We start from the raw sequence: 18,607 nt of genomic DNA, 5'->3' as shown, positions 1-18,607 counted from the left end.
TTAAAATAACACAAACCTAACTATATATAAAGATTTATAAGTCTAAGTCAACATTGTACTAGTTTAATTCCACACATATGAGTGTGTTTGGTTTAACTTTAGATTAATGAGACACATTCTCAGCCACGCTCTCATACACATTTTGTGAGAAGTTGAAGTTCAAAACTTTTATTCAACGACCGCGTTTAGGATTCTCTCAACGGAAAACCAAACACGCACGCACGTTATACAAACAAAATCACCACTAAGGAGAGCGACAATCCAAGAACACAATGCGCGGAATTGCTTAGTTCACAGTGCTTGCGTGAGCCAGAAGCGATTATGGCGACCGGGGAGTCACCGAGCCTGACCGGTTTCCAGTTTACCATCAACTGGGAATCGTCAATTTCCAAATTTGCCCCTCCCTGCAAACGGTCCCGTGTGTACCAGACCCTGTACTTCCCCTTCTTGTACTTCACCGCCGTGGCAAAATCAACTCGCCAAAATGACAGCACGGTGGTGAGTTTACCAGTGGTGGCTGAAGCGAGGAAGGACCCGTGCTTGAGGCCCTCCCTCCAGCGGCCCTGGTAGAAGCCCTCGAGGGTGGCATTGCCGAGTGGACGCGTGGAGTCGGGGCCCACAAACGCCTCAGAGGAGAGGTTGACGTTGTCGTATTGGACTCCCCAGCCCATGTTGCGGTTCACCAGCTTGAGGGTAAAGAAGACAGTGTTGTTGAGTGCGGAATGAAGCGACTTGTTGAGGGCAGGAACGTAAATGTAGTCAATGTATAACCTCGGTTGTTTCACTAGGAGAGTCTGCCACATATGGTTATTATAAAGATGCAACAGCACCAGCACGCGACGGAGGAACTAGACGCTGCCATCTACGTATGGTGGCCGGAATATGCGAGAGACGACGCAAAAAGACGCTCAGAGTCACGGTGAGCAACTTGTCGAGGGTCTTCCGCTCGGCCTATGTAAGGCTCGGCTCAACTTGTTTACTATAAAGGTCAAGTTCAAGCTTTTTAAAAAACATTTTTAGATAAAAATGTCAAGTTCAAACCATAAAAAAAATTTGTTAAGCTTAACAAGCCGGCTTGTTTAACTAATAATAATAAATAATTTTATTTTATCAAATCTTATCTTATCCAGATTTTATTCTATCTAGATTTTATTTTATTTAGATTTTATTTTATCTAGATTTTATTTTGTCCAGATTTTATTTCATCTCATCTTATCTTGTCCAGATTTTATTTTATTCCGTTTATGAGCTTGGACTTAAAATAAATTTGTAAGCTTTGTGACTGAGGACCTATATAATAACACTAAGGTTTTAATTTAGGGAGTTTTTTTCCAGAGAGGAGAATAATTCTAGAATTTTAGAATTCCACTTTTTATTAGTGTTCATGCACATTGTTCACGTAGAATAAAATTCATTTTCTGCAAATCATCTCTAATCCATACGTTTTTTAATATTATGCTCTTTTTATTTTCTTTTAATATACTTTGTGCTTTAACGACTTGAATTCAACATGATTTTGTTTATTAATTATTTTTGGATTTGTACATTACTTATACGAAATTTTATAAGTTTCTTTTTTTAGTTAATATTTCACTAGGTTTTAAAATAATTAATTAATCAAAGACGTCCAAGCCTTACCTACTCAAGCCTAATAAAACTTGACTTGACTTGGCTCATTTTCACCCCAACTTGAAATTAAAGCAAAGAGGTATGTATCAGAAATGTTGTTATTAGGGTTGCTTATTATGGAGTTGTGTGTTTAATTGAGTTCAGAATCAATCAGACTCTCAAAATGGCAAAAGAAATTGATAAAGGAAGGAGGCATCAAGCAGCATGCGATGGAAGAGGGAAGTAAAAGAGCCGTGAAAATGAGAGATATGGTGATTTTCGTCATTTCGACCAGCTAGGTTTTAATGTTACACCACCTACAATAAATGCTAGAATCTGTTTTCAATTAATGCAACGTACTATCATTTCATTGGTTAACAACACATTTTCAAAGGAACACTTTATGATTAGTTAAACTACAAAGGTAAGAGAAAAAGATTAAGAATTTAATATGGAAAATCAATTTAATCCGTTAATATATTTACTTAAAGTAATTAATTCCCCTAGCTAATTGAAAACCGTAGATTTTTTTTTTTCATTTAATCGTGTTTAACTTCACCCTGAGTTTCCAACCAAGACATTCATAATAATACATTGCTACGCCTCCAAGTTCCATGATGGAGGTATGTTATGGTAAGGCCTAGACATGCTGCACCTTGAGAATATCTCTTGTGGCCATCTCCCAGTTTCACCCTGAACTACGTAGTCTTAGACACTGGTTGTAAGTTTTAAGGAGTTCACCAATTCTTGGTAGATAAAGCTTTGAATGGGTCGATTGAAAGTATACTCACTATTCTTACTAATGACTTTTTTTTCTAAGACTAGCTATTGTCAAGTTGTCATTAATACTATTTCCTCTATCTAAGTCACTCCTATCCTGAGGCTTCTGATGAAAATTATGATAATAACTCCTTGTTGGATAACAAGTCAAGGTCAACTACAGTAATTACTTGCTTTCTCGGTCCATGAAATTTTTCTATTCTAGATTAGACCTTTTTAAGAGTTAACCTTCAGCAGAACTTCTTGAGAATCCAACCCAGCCTCCCCAATTCTGCTCTTTATTTGCTTTCACTAGTCTTGCTCTAATGCATCTTAGCTTCCCAAATACAAATTATGTTCTGATTGAAACATGTGTATCTATCCACCTTTTAGCCCATCCAACTTGTATTGTAATATATATAATCTTAGTTGTAGGATTAATTGCTCATTAGAATGATAATTAATGTTTTTTATATGTGCGTGTTTATAGTTTTATTTCAAACCTTACTACTTATACTGTATATAGCAGGAAATATTGTCAATACCAATACAATCTCTTTGGTTACGGGTTATTGGAGTTCCATTACAGTTGATCACAGCCACCCTGCTTAAATTACAATCTACAACTAGTTATCCCATAGGATAACCCACTCTAAGGCAACTCAACAAATATTACGTTTAAAGGACTTTGAAATTGGAACTTCAATTAAACAACACAAAAATATATAATAGGAAACCACAATAAAATGGTCACGGTATTTCATAATTTAACATAATGAATTACTTCATATATTGAAGAAAAAAAATTGCATCCTTGTACCAATATAACGCACAAAAAAGCCATCATCTGGACACGGTTCAATGTATATATCAATTTTTGGAAGGGGCGCCTTCAACTTAATATTGATTAGAAAATCACGCAAGTGTTCTAATTGGGTGATCAACACATTTGAGCAGAGATGCATTCAAACCTCCTACAAATCTGCAAAGAAGTTGTTCGAACCACCTAGGGCGTTCCCATTATTTGCATTCTTTCTCTTGTTCCCTGAAATGTTGTCAACACATTTAAGCACAACATATGATGCACATATAGCCTTCCAATAACCATACCATGTCTATACTCTCATTTGTGATGGACATTCTATAACATTCACATATATCACAAATCATATCTCACCTTTATTAATCTTTGAAGGATCATCATCTAGATCCATCTCATCATCGTCACTGTCAACAGCTCCTCCAGCTTCAGTTCTTTGTGTGTTTCCTGAGCCTTGTAGAATATTATCCAAGTCCCATAGCTGCATGAAAAGAAAATGTTGGATGTTCAGACAACTAATTTGTTAGTATAAAAAATATATAGACATACTTGCATAGGAAGACACACGCAACCAATGGTTCACATTTTTAACAGTGACCCACCCTTCATTATTAATCAAGACACCTCAGATTGACAGACCATATGTTAAGCTAAATCATTGCAAACTCACCTAACCAGTATGGTAAAGTATAAAAGCTCTAGAGACCATACTAACTGATTTAACTTCTATATTTACGTATCATAAACTGTAACCTACGCAATCCCATCGTACTTATAAAAATATTTAACATATGGCATGCAACCATCATCATAAGCACATAATTTTGAGCCGTACAACTAGACCAACACTCAAGCTTCATTGCATATCATCATTCGTCATTTGTCCCCTTCATGGTAGTCAAAATCGAGATTTTACTCGAGATCGGGAAGGGAAGTATGGATTGTAAATCAGGGGATCGTAAGATCCTAAAAAAATTAAGAAATTCATATATATGCACATATAATCATATATATGTGCATACATAAAGTAACATAAATCAGAATGACACTTGAAAGACATAATTAAAAATCAATTCAACATCATAAGCAAAAAAAAGTACCGAAGAGATGAGAGAGAGTGCAGAAGGAAATGAGAATGAGTGCTGAAACTGAAAAAGAAAAGAGGGAACTGGGGAGAGTCATGTTGAGTGAAAGTGAAAGAGAACCATAGTTGTCAATACCGGCGCAGCGGCCGACCCCAAAAGTGGGATAGCGGGATAGCGGATAGCAGGATGACCGCTATTCTAATGTTTTTTTTATATATGTTAAATAATAAATAATATATATGTTCGAAAACAAAAATATAAATATATATATATATACATAAGTTTTTAATAATATAAAATTGATATTATTATATTTATTTAATATTATTTCTATATTGAGGGCGAGCCCTGGTGCAGCGGTAAAGTTGTGCCTTGGTGACTTGTTGGTCATGGGTTCGAATCCGGAAACAGCCTCTTTGCATATGCAAGGGTAAGGCTGCGTACAATATTCCTCCCCCATACCTTCGCATAGCGAAGAGCCTTTGGGCAATGGGGTACGAAGTTTTTAATATTATAAAATTATGATATTATTATATTTATTTAATATTATTTCTATATTATTTAATTATTAACATTATTATTATTTTTTAATATTGTTTGCCTCTACGTAAGCCAACCCTAGTGGTATATATGTTTTTTTTCTGAATCCCCTAATGGTATATTAAAACTGCGCCGCAACACAGAGCCTTCTCTCTCTCTCGCCCTCCCTCCCTCCCTCCCTCTCTCTCTCTAACCTCTCTCTCTCTCTCTGGGAAGAACAAAGCAACATAGAACAGAACCACCAGTGCTTCGAAGTAGCGGCGCGAAAAACAGCTCCGCAACCCGCACCGCTCCACCACGCTCCGCCACGATAGCGGCCGCTCCAGCCGCGACCCGAAACCACGCCTCTACACTCGTGTCCGTCGCGGATGGGTGCCGCTCCGCTCCGCCCCGCCGCTATAGCGGCCACTACAGCCGCTATTGACAACTATGAAGAGAACATAGGAGTATGATAGGTAGGAAAGGATCATGGAAGGGAAGAATGAGGGAACAAGTGATTTTTGTGGATGTAATGAGGGAAAGAGAATTATTGAATTAGTGAGGCGGTAAAAGGGGGCGGTTAGTGGGTGAGTGTAATTTTCATTTTAGGGTTTTTAGGGCATTGTAAATTTTCAATTTTGGGGAAAAGGGGGCATGGTTAAGGGGAAAGGGGGCACAGTTATTTTTACAACAGAGAGAAGCAGAAAAAGTGTGGGCTAGGGTTTTTTGGACCATGGATTATTATACCGGGTCGCAAACCAGGCTGGCAGAAAAGCCAAACACCAAATCAAAGAAGAGTGTCACGCCTATTGATCATCAATCTTCAATGGCGATCTTCGACAATACAGCAAAAATGCAATTTTCAGCACTCACAAACTTGGAAATGGGAAAGAAGATCGTGAACTCATATGATCTTACGAGACAGATTGCGATTTTGACTACCATGGTCCCCTTCTTGGTGACAAATATCCATCCCAATTAAGCAATTCAAGCACTCCAGTGGAAAATATTTACTTAAAATTCTAACCACTTAGAATACCCTTTATATTAAAAGGGTTAAATTATATAGCCTGTATATCTGACACTGTTTTTTGTTTTAATTCCTACATAAAAACAAAGTCTACATTTTGGTCCCTACATGAAAAACTGTTTACAAAATAGTGCTAAACATTTACCGAAGAATAGCAGTATTAGAATTTTTTTTTTTTCATATAGGGACCAAAACAAAAATGATATGTTAGGTGTAGGGACCAAAATGTATTTTTTTTATGTACAATGAAGTGTAAAATTCATTCATGTAGGGACTAAACCGGAAAAATGATGTCAGCAATAGGGACCAAATCTAATGCCGTTATAACTTTGACAAACAATAAGAATCAATTTATAAACATTTTTTTGACGTAGGAACTACAATGTAGGGTTTTTCATAAAGGGACTGAAACGAAATAGTAAGGGGTAAGGACCAAATTTTTAATTTGACCTATTTAAGGCCTATAGTTCTTGATAACAAAGTTATGACCCCGATATGATGATCAGATGGGGGTTTACATTTACAATCATGATAGTAAGCATCTAATATAAATGTGCCAAAAATCAGGGTAAACAATTCCTATAACATTTGAAAAGTACCTTTAACATTTGATCATGGGCAATGCTTCCAAGGAACTTTTTATCATGGGAGAATGCTACAAGACCAAGAAACCAAAGTGAAGCTTACTAGAAGCTAGGAATAAGAAAAAGACGTCAAAACAAACAATAATGCATCCTAGTGCTCGAGCACACAATAATGAGGCTGAAAACTGGAAAAAAAGATCACACTCAGATGAATCCCAAAATCATCTCACTAAGACAACAACTACAAAAATCATGCTAAGAGACAGGAAAACTACAGGAGAAAATTGGGGCATGAAACAGTAGAGTCCACATGCAGACTGAACCGGTCAACATTAAATGCTAAGAGGAAGAGACTGTATGTTACCAAGACACTCAACAGGATACTCTGAGTGTTCTGCAATTGGCTGGATGACTCTGTTAGGTAATATCCCAACCAGGCTGAACATTAAAAAAGAACACATTAATATAAATGAAACAGAACAAAACAAAAGAAATAAAGATTCAAATGTGATTCAAACAAGAGGAAAAATGCTATCAAACATAGAAAGACTCACTTGATAATCCCATTCTCTGATCCAGTAATAATCCTATCTTCATCAAGCTAAGATTAAAAAACCAACGTTTAATACAAGTCCTAAGATTGGTAAGAAAAGTCTACTGAAGCTGAAATAATCATGTTATGTTATTGATTCACCTTCAACATAGCATCAATAGAGTTAGAAGAGAGATCAGTAAATCGATCGCTGGAATTGAAGCAAATTAGTTAGAACATCAGTTGAATAGGTAAATAAGAAATACAAGAGAATGAGAACATCATTAATGTCTCCAAAACTCTCCTCCAGAAACAAAATAATTTCTATCATGTAAGTCTGATATGTTCCACATTATATACCTACAATCCTTGAAGCATCCCCATGAATACAATAGAATGACTCCAGTTTGTGATCCGCATACAACTTTCCTACCATTCTGGTCAACCAGCCAAAAATACGTAGGCATCAGCCATGTCATCATTTTAGGTTTCAATTAAGTTCTTTTTGTTATAGCTCTTTTACATAGAATTTTTTTATAAAAAAAATCCTGCAAAGTCATCAGCTTGGACCATGATACCTTCATTAAAACCACAGACAATAGCTCATCTTCAGAAAATTCAGATTGAGCTTGCACCTGTCAATAAATCAGGAAAAGATGAGTTAAAATCAAATGCAATGAATAACGTTTATGTTTTAAAAGGAACCAAAAAACACAGATATACAGCTTACTTTATTTCTTCGAAGATTGCAAACAGACAGTGTCCCATCTCCACTTAACAAAAGAAAATTTAAGGGGAAAAAAGAATTTAGACTATATTGATATGCAGGGAAAGTAGAATTTGAAAAACAAATTGTTATAATATTCATCAAACATATTCCAAGGAAATTCAATTATTAACAGCAAATTAGAAAATAATTTTTCATAATCAATGAAAACAACACTGTTAAAATGTGAAAAACAGTTTTAAGTAACTGTCACTGGTTTTTTTTTTTTTTTGAACTGCAAAGATAATATATATATTGATCAAATAATAATACCAGGGGTACTACATGATAAGAAGGAGATTATGTCTCCAGGAACATGAAATCAAAAATACAGAACACAAATGCCCTACAAGCAACCCCCATAACCCTTAACCCAGCAGACCACAAACTAAATAAAGGCCATAGGCATGGCTGAGGACCATTGATGAAAAGGGACATTGAAGTCCTTTTCCCACCCCCTCAGCCAGGACCAAGTGAGGAAGTTAGTGTTATCCACTAACTTAGAAATGTGGAAAGGCTGATTATGAAAGATCACATCATTTCGAAGCTTCCATATGGACCTTGTAGCTGCTATCCACCAAATTTTCCTTCTTGTATTCGAAGCCTTCGAACCTGCTATGGAAGAGTGCTGAAGGAAATGATCCATGGACCTGCAGTGAAGAGCTCTATCCTCCTTAACCCAGGTGTTAAATTCCCACCACAAAGGCAGAACTTTTTGACAAGTGAAAAACAGATGGGAAGCAGATTCAGAATTGCTTTGACAGAAGGGGCATAAGTCATTGACAAGATCAACATGTCTCCTGGATAGGTTCTCCTTAGTAGGAAGCCTATCCCAAAGCAATCTCCACGCGAAGGTTAAGGCTCTAGGAGGAATTTTAGTATCCCACAGCTGGCAGAAACCAAGCTGATGATCTTCAGAAGACTGCTCAGCTTTAATGCAAAGATAAGCAGATTTAGAAGAGAATATCCCATTAGAAGCAGCTCCCCACACCCAACTATCCTTTGACAAAACATTTAAATTGATGACAGCAGTCTGGTCAATAAAATCTGAGGCTATCCCCATTTCATTGTCAAACAGATTGCGCCTCCAAGAGAATTTCCATTCCCACCCCGATTCACAGAAAGATCCCATCTCTGCTACTGTATGCTGTTTTTGCAAGGAAATACGATATAGTTCTGAATATTTATCTTTAAGAGCTATCCCCCCATCCATCTAATAGTCCTCCCATAACAGAATTTGATCGCCTCTTCCCAGCCTCCAAATAAACTGCTTAGAAACCTCAGCCATACACCCATGCTGGTTAATGGATCTCAAGTCAGACCACCAATGAGAGAAGTTAGGCTTTGGTGGCCCCCCTTCCAAGCCTCTCCAGCCTCTGTATTTAGAATTCAAAATACGGCTCCATAGCTGATCACTTTGTTGGAACATCAACCATTTCCATTTAATTAAAAGAGCATTGTTGAGGGCCTTGATATCTTTAATACCCAAGCCTCCCCTTTCTCTAGATGAACATACATGACTCCAAGTTATCCAAGCAATCTTCTTTCCTTCAGAATTGCCACCCCAAAGAAAATGTCTTTGAATAGCATTTAATCTATTAATCACTGCTGAGGGAGCCCTGTAAAAAGACAAGTAAAACAAGGGTAATGCTGTTAAAACAACATTGATAAGGGTGATTCTTCCAGCCATAGAGATGCTCCTTTGGTTCCACTTGTTCAACCTAGCCTCAAACTTTCTAATGATAGGCTCCCACACCATCTTTCTTCTCGGATTAATGCCTATAGGCAACCCTAGGTAGCAAAAGGGGAATTGAAGCATGGCACAATTAAGGTAATCAGCAGCAGAACAACACCATTCTTCAGATTGGCCAATTGCTCCAAAGTGGCTCTTGGCAAAGTTAATTCTCAAGCCTGAAACCATCTCATAGCTTCTAAGAATGGCCTTCACAGCTTTGACATTATCCATAGAAGCTTCTCCAAAAAAGATAGTTTTTTTTTTTGGAAGGCAAAATTAGATATATATTAATATATGCAAAAACAGTACAAGTGGTACTGGATATAGGAAATACAAGGCACCAGTGGTGCTGCCCTCCAAAAAGCCCAAGCTACCCCACCTAAAAAGGTTATCCCATACAGGTTTAACCAAAGGAATCCGAGATGTTGGAAGACCAATGGTTAAAACTGATGTTGTAACCTTTTTGTCTAGCCTTTAACCAAGACCATATTGAGAACATAGCATCTTCCATGACCTTCTGTGGCTCAAAAGGTTTGTTCTGGAAAATGAGGAAGTTCCTATGCTTCCATATAGTACTTGTCAACGCAACCCACCATCCACAGCAAGTACTATGATTTCTCACAGCTCCAAAACCATCACAAAACTGAAGAAAATGGTCCACTGGAGAGACTGCTAGAGGTCCCTTAGCCTGAATCCAACTCATGGACTCCCACCAAAGCCCTACTATCTTCTTGCAATTGAAAAATAGATGCCCCACCTCCTCTTGCACATCACCACATAGATGCCCTACTATCATCAGCAAATTGGAGGATGTTCACTGGGATCTTATGCTTCCCCACCAAGAAGCTTTGAAAGCAGTTTTTGATTGAAGCTTCCCTCATCATTCCTGTCAAGCCTTCAGCCACCAAGACAAACAATAAGGGGGCCAAAGGGTCCCCTTGTCTCAAGCCTCTTTGAGGCTTAAATTCAGAGGTAGGGCTTCCATTCACAAGAATAGATATAGAGGCTGATGTGAGGCACCCCTTAATCCAACCAATCCATCTATCATGGAACCCCATTCTTCCCATCATATAAAACAGAAATTGCCAAGACACTGAGTCGTAAGCTTTTTCAAAGTCCACTTTGAACACCATGCAAGGCCTCTTAGACCTCCTAGCCTCCTCAACCACCTCATTGGCAATTAAAACACCATGGAGCAGCTGTCTACCCTTCACAAAGGCTGTTTGCCTTTCATCAATGAGGTGGTTCATGACCTTGCTGAGCCTATTAGCCAGAAGTTTAGCAATGATTTTGTAGACACATCCAATGAGGGAAATGGGTCTGAAATCATTGAAGGATTGAGGGTCCTTAATCTTAGGGATAAGAAGTATTCACATGGAATTCTGCTATAAATCTTAGAAATTCAGGCTTCAATTCCTTCCAAAAGTGCTTAATAAATATGAAATTAAAACCATCTGGCCCTGGGCTTTTGTCATTGCCACAGGCCCACACAGCACACCTTATCTCTTCCTCTTTAAAAGGTTCAATCATAATTTCTCTCTGAGTAGAAGTCAGACTTTTAAATGAAACCCCATCCAGGTTAGGTTTGCTCAAGTGAGGCTCATTGAACCTGTTTTGAAAATGATGAAGGATTTCAGCCTTCATCATATAAAACAGAAATTGCCAAGACACTGAGTCGTAAGCTTTTTCAAAGTCCACTTTGAACACCATGCAAGGCCTCTTAGACCTCCTAGCCTCCTCAACCACCTCATTGGCAATTAAAACACCATGGAGCAGCTGTCTACCCTTCACAAAGGCTGTTTGCCTTTCATCAATGAGGTGGTTCATGACCTTGCTGAGCCTATTAGCCAGAAGTTTAGCAATGATTTTGTAGACACATCCAATGAGGGAAATGGGTCTGAAATCATTGAAGGATTGAGGGTCCTTAATCTTAGGGATAAGAAGTATTCACATGGAATTCTGCTATAAAACTTAGGAATTCAGGCTTCAATTCCTTCCAAAAGTGCTTAATAAATATGAAATTAAAACCATCTGACCCTGGGCTTTTGTCATTGCCACAGGCCCACACAGCACACCTTATCTCTTCCTCTTTAAAAGGTTCAATCATAATTTCTCTCTGAGTAGAAGTCAGACTTTTAAATGAAACCCCATCCAGGTTAGGTTTGCTCAAGTGAGGCTCATTGAACCTGTTTTGAAAATGATGAAGGATTTCAGCCTTTATAATGTTAGGATTTTCCACCCAAGTGTCACCAATCTGCATCCCCCTCAAAGCATTTCTCCTCCTCCTCAAATTAATAACTGTATGAAAATAGGATGTGTTGCTGTCCCCCTCTTTGATCCATCTGCATCTTGATTTCTGCCTCACAATAGACTCCTGCATAGTAGCTTTTTCCCAAAGGTCAGCTTGGGTTTTCTTGAGCTCCTTGACTTGTTGTTCAGAAGGTTGAGCTGGCATAGAATTCTCCAAGTCATTTAGTTTCTGTTGAAGCTGTTTGACTTTGCTGCACAGGTCTCCTATGTTGTCTTTACTCCAGATTTTCAGCCTCTGTTTAAGATGTTGAAGCTTGCATTTTAAAGCATAACCACCCCACCCCATAGGTTGATAATCTAACCAACAATCCCTCACTACCTTCTGAAATTGCTTGTTCATTAACCATCCATCATAAACCTTAAAAGGTTTAGGGCCCCAATCAATACATTTAGAGTGCATGATAATAGGACAGTGGTCAGAGTAATTCCTCTCAAGGTTAAATTGGGAGTTGTCAGACCATTTGGACAACCAGCCATCAGAAACACACACTCTGTCCAGTTTGCTTTTGCAGGAACCATTAGGCCTAACCCAAGTAAAGGGTTTACCCACACAAGGAATATCATCAACCTCCATTGCAGCAAGCCAATCATTGAATTCAGATATTAGGCCATTATCTGAATTGCTGCGGTTGCTTCCCAATCTTTCAGAGGGATTCCTAACACAATTGAAATCCCCTACCAGACACCAACATTCATCCTGAATTTGAGATTTCCTTCTACTCAAGCTATGCCACAGCTGTCTTTTACCTTCAATATCACAAGGAGCATAGATATTGACCACAACCACTCTCTGCATCTCAGCCAACCAAGTCCCACCCAACATAATAAATCCTTTTTCAGAGATTCTGAGATCAACCTGGAAGTTGTTATTATCCCAAATACACAGCAGCCCCCCAACAGTATTCTCAGCAGGTTGCCATTCCCATGCAACATCTGGATAGCCCCATAAAACCTGACAATCTGCCTTAGAAAGAGAATCCCTTTTTGTTTCTTGCAAGCACAGAGCATCCACTTTATGCTTCCCAACCAGTTTCCTAATAGAGGCCCATTTAATGCCTCTACCTAGCCCTCTAATATTGTAGGAGAGAATATTCATCTATAAGTTTTCCTCTCTCCCAACTCCATAGCTTCATTTCTGTCCCTGGCCTCCGTATCTGCAAAACTTTGAATAAAATCAGAGTGACATTTGTCTACTTCCAAGCCCATATGTGTCCCCAAGTCCCATAATTGCTGGGCCTCTTCCAACACCTGATTGTTGCAAACAATTTTGCTTTTTAATTTCCCTTCTGCTTCCAATTGCTTGTGGGTTTTACTTTGATTCTGAATATCAGTTGTGATGGGCATGTCTTTGACTCCTTCTAGCCCTTGAGGTTCTTCTGCCACGGGTTCAAGCTGGGGGGCTTTGGAGTGAGAAACTCTATGTCTTTTGTAGACTTTGGAGTATTTTTCGGGCTTGTCATTAGGGGTTTGGGCTACAGAAGTGTGGCCATCCTTATTACTCTCTTCATTTTTCCACAATGGGCCCAAGCTATCACTTGGCCCAATACCTGATTGGGTCTGTAGGGGGTGCAAGTGTGTGTGGGGTTCCAATAGCAGTGTGTCTTCCACGTATACCCCATAAGGGGGCTGATCTCCAAATGCTTTTACTCCACCGTTCAAATTTTTGCCTTTAGAATGATTCCCCTTCTTTCGAGAGTCAGCTTGAGACCTGTGCTCAATTGGCTCTTTAGGTAAGGCAATCCCTGCTTTCGTTTCTGCTTCTCTGATTCCAGGGTCAATGTTTGCCGTAAAAGGGCCCTGGGTTCCCTCCTTTCTAGTCTCTGTCTCATCTCTGTGATCTTCATCAGAATGGGTTTTACCCAGCAGTCTGTGTCCGCAATGACCATTGGATTCGCCTTCTACCTGGTGGTTTCGAGGGGATTCCGGGTTCGAGGATGGCAGCTCCAGCGAGTACGAGGAAGAACCGTCGATGTCATCGTCGTCATCTCCGGCGATACCTCCGTCCTCCGACGTGACCTCATCTGACCAGACGTCGGACAGAGAGCTGCTCTTCTGGTTCACCACGTCGCCAATCCCTGTCTCCTCCACGAACCAGACCTGGTAGTCAAGCTCACCGGCGCGAACGGTGATCTCCTTCGATATCGACAGCGGGAGAGGAATTCGAACCAGTAGACAGGCTCGGTCCAGTCTGCGTCGGTCCTCGGTATCGTCATCTAGTTCGATAACGTCGCCGATGAAGGAAGCGGCTTTCCTAAAGTGGTCCATGCCCCACACCTCTATCGGGAATCCCCATACTTGCAGCCAAACGACCCTATTATGTGGCCTGCATCCCGGCCTCCACCTCTCCAGAGAATAGAACAATGAACTTCCATTGTTCTTCTCCGTTTGGATGATGTGATGCGCTTTTTCCTCTGACAACCCCATAAGGAGGATCATATCATCGCCGAGGAACTTAGTACAGATATTATATCCTAAGTCCCATGCTACTCGATCCTCTATACTCTCCACCGCCATAACCTTCTTCAACTTCCCTACCCAACCATCCTTACACCAGTAGCCCCTGTCTTTGATAGGTGTGATCGAAATGGTGTGTGTTGCCGCCTTACCTCTCATGTTGACACCTGGAGCAGCTCCCTTGGTCGTGGCTTCAGCGTATGTTCTCCGAGGTGGTGTAATGGTTTCTACTCGAGGTTTGTATAACTCCTCATTTGACTTCCCCCCGAGGTTACCTTTCTGTTTCGGCTGTTGAGTCCTTGTTGTTCTTGCAAACCGAGGCAAGTTGACAAACAGCTTATAATCATTAATGAATATGTTATCCAGCTTCACCTCCAAATCTCTTGCGTCTGAGACTCCCTTAAACCGCACAAATCCATACCTTCTACCCTCCTTATTACAGCGTTTGGCGATGAAGACTTCACACATGTCACCCCAACATTTGAAATGTTTCCAGAGCAGCTCTTCATTTGCTTCTTCAGGGAAATGGGTGAAGTAATAAGAAGTAATATCCCCCTTATTCCTCCAGTTGAAGTGATGATGAGTTGAGTTATCTCGTGCCTCGCGAATGGGCGTTTGTCTCTCCTCTACTGGTGCCTTCTTGTTTTCCTTAGCTACCTTTCTTCTGACCACCGTAGACCATTCCCCTTTGTCGTCACGTAGACTATTCCCACCAACCTCATTGTAGTGTTTACGAACCTCGGTTTTGACATTTTGTTCCTAACTCCTCCATGTCCTTGGATGACCTGTTAAGGTTCTGTCACTCCCCCTCGTTTTTTCAGTGTCACTCCATCTCCCTCTCCTTCTCACTCTACCATTCTGTCTGTCTCTCTCTGTGTCTCTCCCTCTCTCTCTCACTCTCCCTATCCCTCTCTCTCTCTCTATCCCTCTCTCTCATCTCACAAAATCCTCTGAGTAATCATAACTAGTAATTGTCACTCTGTCACTGGTAAGCACTAAGGTTATTATTCAAGGATATAAAAAGGGGGGGGGGGGGGCAGGGTAATAAATTAAAGCCCAGGTTTGGACATGCTAATACTAATTGCAGAACAGTTCAAATATGAAATAAGCATATTTATTCATAAAATCCAACCCGCATATGTGAAGGAACGGACATAAATTCCCTAATAAAATTTCTACAGCATGTTACTATTAGCCACAACAAGTTACTATCATTAAACATAAATCAATACAGAAATAACTTGCAGGCAAAAAAATGCTATAAGAATTTCAAATATGAAATATATGATTATCTTGTACTTATAGTATCTTAATTAAATGCAAGTATGAATTTGTAAGAGAACACACAGATCGTGCTTTTTATAATTACAAATCAATTATAAATTGATATGGCATCCCTCTCCACAAAAAAGTTATAAAAAAAAAATCTTTATAATCACTACCTAGTGATAACTAAGTAATTCTTTTCTATCCATTGGTATTTTGGGGCAGGTGAAGTTAGAGAATTAGCTACCTTGTAGCCAACAGTTTCATTGCATCAGAAACGAAAGTCATGTCTGAAATGTAATCTTCATGAGCATTAAAAGAATTGCAACAAGAACGCTCTCTGGTATCCCATACCTACAAGAAGAAAGAGCTAAATAAAAAGCATTGAGAAAGCACTATCACCTGGCCTTCCCATAACTCTAAAGCATCAATATTGCAACCATCTTCAGAAAAGTAATGGTGGGTGGCTGTAAGTATAATAATGACAAAAAGATGACATAAAAGTAAAAATGTATGACGAAAAGGAAGAAAAAAAATAAAAGAAGGATAAACGAAACAATATTCAAACAGGGAATGGTTCTCATTGGAAAAGGGATTATAGATGAATTGATTGCAATAACTGTTATTGTGTTCCAGATATACGTGAGATGAGAATGAGAAAGTGACCGTTTGACACTATATTTTCTGAGCTTGCTAGGAGTATAGCACTTTCAAATGAGTCATGTCGGAATGACTAATTAAGCTTTCATTAATTTATAGGCTGGGCAAAGATTGTGAAATTTTAAAACAAATGAGCAACCTATTATGACCATCCACTATCATAAAAATCACTGAATATCTATGTCAGAATTTATCAATGCAGATCCTAACATAATCTGGAATTCAGAGCAAATACAAATGCTAATAATTTGAACTTAAAAAAAAAGTTACCTTTATACAACCTTCATCATCTCCTGAGGCAACAGTTGACTCAGTCAAGTTTATCAATCTATTTACTGCAGCCCTGCATTACAACAAAAAACACAAACAAATTCTAAAGCAATGAGGATACTTGTGATTCTTCTGTAACCCAGATTATGACAAAGCTGTAACTGCGGCAAATCCACTCACTCATGAGCATCATCAAGACGAGCAATTGTAGATCCAGTTTCCACATCCGTAGCAAGTATCGAGCAATCAGGAGAACCTGTCAAGATCGCTAAAACACAAACATAGCAATAAACATTTAAGTTCAAACTCATCCAAATGAAACCATAAACATTTTAAGTTCAAACTCATCTAAATGAAACCATAAACATAATATACAAAATAAAGTGCTTTACCACGTCCACCATTGATGAATCGAGCAGCCCTGCAGGACTCAGTGTGAGCATGAACTTCCAACATCCTGAAACAAAAACCAAAACAATAATTGCAACACAGGATTACAAATTAGCAGCAAATACCAATCAACAACCAACACTCAGCAAACAAAGTAAAGTCAACATTCATGTGAGTTTCACGTATCCAACAATTTCACAAACAAAAAGGTTCAGAATATATACCTCACAGGGGTGCTATCAGGAGTATAACGGTATCTGCAGCGCACACAATTCAGTATAATCATTACCTTAAATACAAAAAGGTACAAATAATAATAACAACTAAATAAAACATAAAATGTATTTTAGGTCCCACAATTTTCAATCAAAATTGGACTCTAGTCCCTATAAACTTTAAAAATAATGATTTTGGTGAATGTATTTTCAACAATTGGTGAATTTCATCCGTCTTTATTTATGGAACATAGGATACTAGAGAGAGGGGCAAAGTTAACAGAGTTCACAATTATCTTAAAAAGTATTAGGACCAAAATCATTGTCTTTAAAGTATAGGAACTAAAACCAATTTGACCAAAAATTGAGGGACCAAAAACACATTTTACCCTTAAAATAAAATCCGTGCGAGCTGTGGTTCCAATCCAAAGCAACATACAGGTGAAGGTCACCGGTAATTAGACCGGCAGCAACGAGATTATCCGAGGGATGAAAATCAATGTCAAATGCGAGTTTCCCCAAACTTATCTCCATTCTTCACCTGTTCTGCAATGCAAAGCATATATATATTTATATATATATAAGGGGTAAAAGGTATGAAGCAAGCTGGGAAGATAGAATCTTTGAAACTTAAAAAATTATCTTAAAAGAAATTCGTTCCTTCTTCTTTCAAAACACTCACAAAAAGAATTGAAAGAAGAAGAAGATGAAACAGAACACGTGCGTGACTACCTAAGCCAAGACTATGCTTTGATGTTTCAGTGAATTTTCTTGATTCTAATTTAGAGTGATACCGTCAACTACGGGAAGCTGTAATCGCTTGTCGAATGGGCTGAGAGTGCAAAAACCCTAAACCCTAAACGCGGTGCAGACGTAGCATTGGCAAATTGGATCAACCGTAAAAATAAAGCCCCCGTGGGTTGACCCATCTTTGAGAAAATGGTTTAATGATTTGTTTGATTTGGTGGTAAAAAAAATCATGTGGAATACAAAATTGCAGTGAAATCATCACAATAGCAACATTTTTTTACTTTTAAAATAGATTTAAATATATTTTTATTTTTAATAAATATTTAATTTGTGTAGTTATTTCCTAATAAAATTTTATTTTGCATTAAAAATCTAATAAAATAATATTTTTACTTTTAATCTTTGATATTTTATTTTAATCTCTGACAAATTAAATAATTTTATATTTATTCTCTAATAGATTAAAAAATCTATTTTTTCTCCTTAATAGTTTTTTTTTTGCCTTTGATCTCTAATATTTAAAAAAATTTATTTGCTATTAACTAATGTAGTGATAAGCTAACAAGATATCACATCATCTATTAAGTGATTATATGTAAGCTAAGCTAACATAATATAATGTCATTACTTAACCGACAACAAAGATATAAAATAAAACTTTTTTAGATTTTATCTAAGTTAAATATTTGTAAGTAGAATTTATTTTGAGTTTTACGTATCTAAATAATAGTAGGTATAAATCTTTAAATTTTATCTACAACAAACAATTAAGGTATAAATATTTTTTTACTTTTACCTAAAATAATTTAAATTTGTAGGCAAAAGTTTCTATAGATATATGTCATTTGTTTTAT

At 38.1% G+C, this 18,607-nt stretch overlaps 2 protein-coding genes across 6 annotated transcripts; both read right to left on the bottom strand.

Moving 5' to 3' along the window:
- Positions 1-931, bottom strand: LOC114371010 (protein NDR1-like). Its single transcript, XM_028328411.1, has one exon. It carries the CDS (start codon positions 801-803, stop codon positions 225-227), a length of 579 nt encoding a protein of 192 aa, XP_028184212.1. The 5' UTR covers positions 804-931; the 3' UTR covers positions 1-224.
- A 2,130-nt stretch (positions 932-3,061) lies between these two features.
- Positions 3,062-17,923, bottom strand: LOC114372427 (WD repeat-containing protein 55-like). 5 transcript variants are annotated; one of them, XM_028329968.1, is made up of 16 exons: positions 17,798-17,923; positions 17,443-17,549; positions 17,013-17,045; positions 16,791-16,855; positions 16,579-16,666; positions 16,399-16,471; positions 15,716-15,822; positions 7,668-7,710; positions 7,516-7,572; positions 7,298-7,374; positions 7,100-7,148; positions 6,960-7,006; positions 6,770-6,843; positions 6,421-6,476; positions 3,545-3,668; positions 3,062-3,412 (listed from the first exon to the last, which is right to left on the bottom strand). In XM_028329968.1, the coding sequence occupies exons 2-16, from the start codon at positions 17,535-17,537 to the stop codon at positions 3,342-3,344; spliced, it is 1,059 nt and encodes a 352-aa protein (XP_028185769.1). In that variant the 5' UTR covers positions 17,538-17,549; positions 17,798-17,923; the 3' UTR covers positions 3,062-3,341. The 5 variants fall into 5 exon arrangements, with proteins under 5 accessions (XP_028185769.1, XP_028185768.1, XP_028185770.1 ...); XM_028329967.1 differs by having other exon boundaries at positions 17,736-17,915; XM_028329969.1 differs by having other exon boundaries at positions 17,443-17,544; positions 17,736-17,900.
- Between the last annotated feature and the right edge of the window lie 684 nt (positions 17,924-18,607).

Source organism: Glycine soja, chromosome 10 (assembly GCF_004193775.1).
Source record: "Glycine soja cultivar W05 chromosome 10, ASM419377v2, whole genome shotgun sequence".
Taxonomy (NCBI): Eukaryota; Viridiplantae; Streptophyta; class Magnoliopsida; order Fabales; family Fabaceae; genus Glycine; species Glycine soja.
This window is presented reverse-complemented; position numbering and strand designations above follow the sequence as displayed.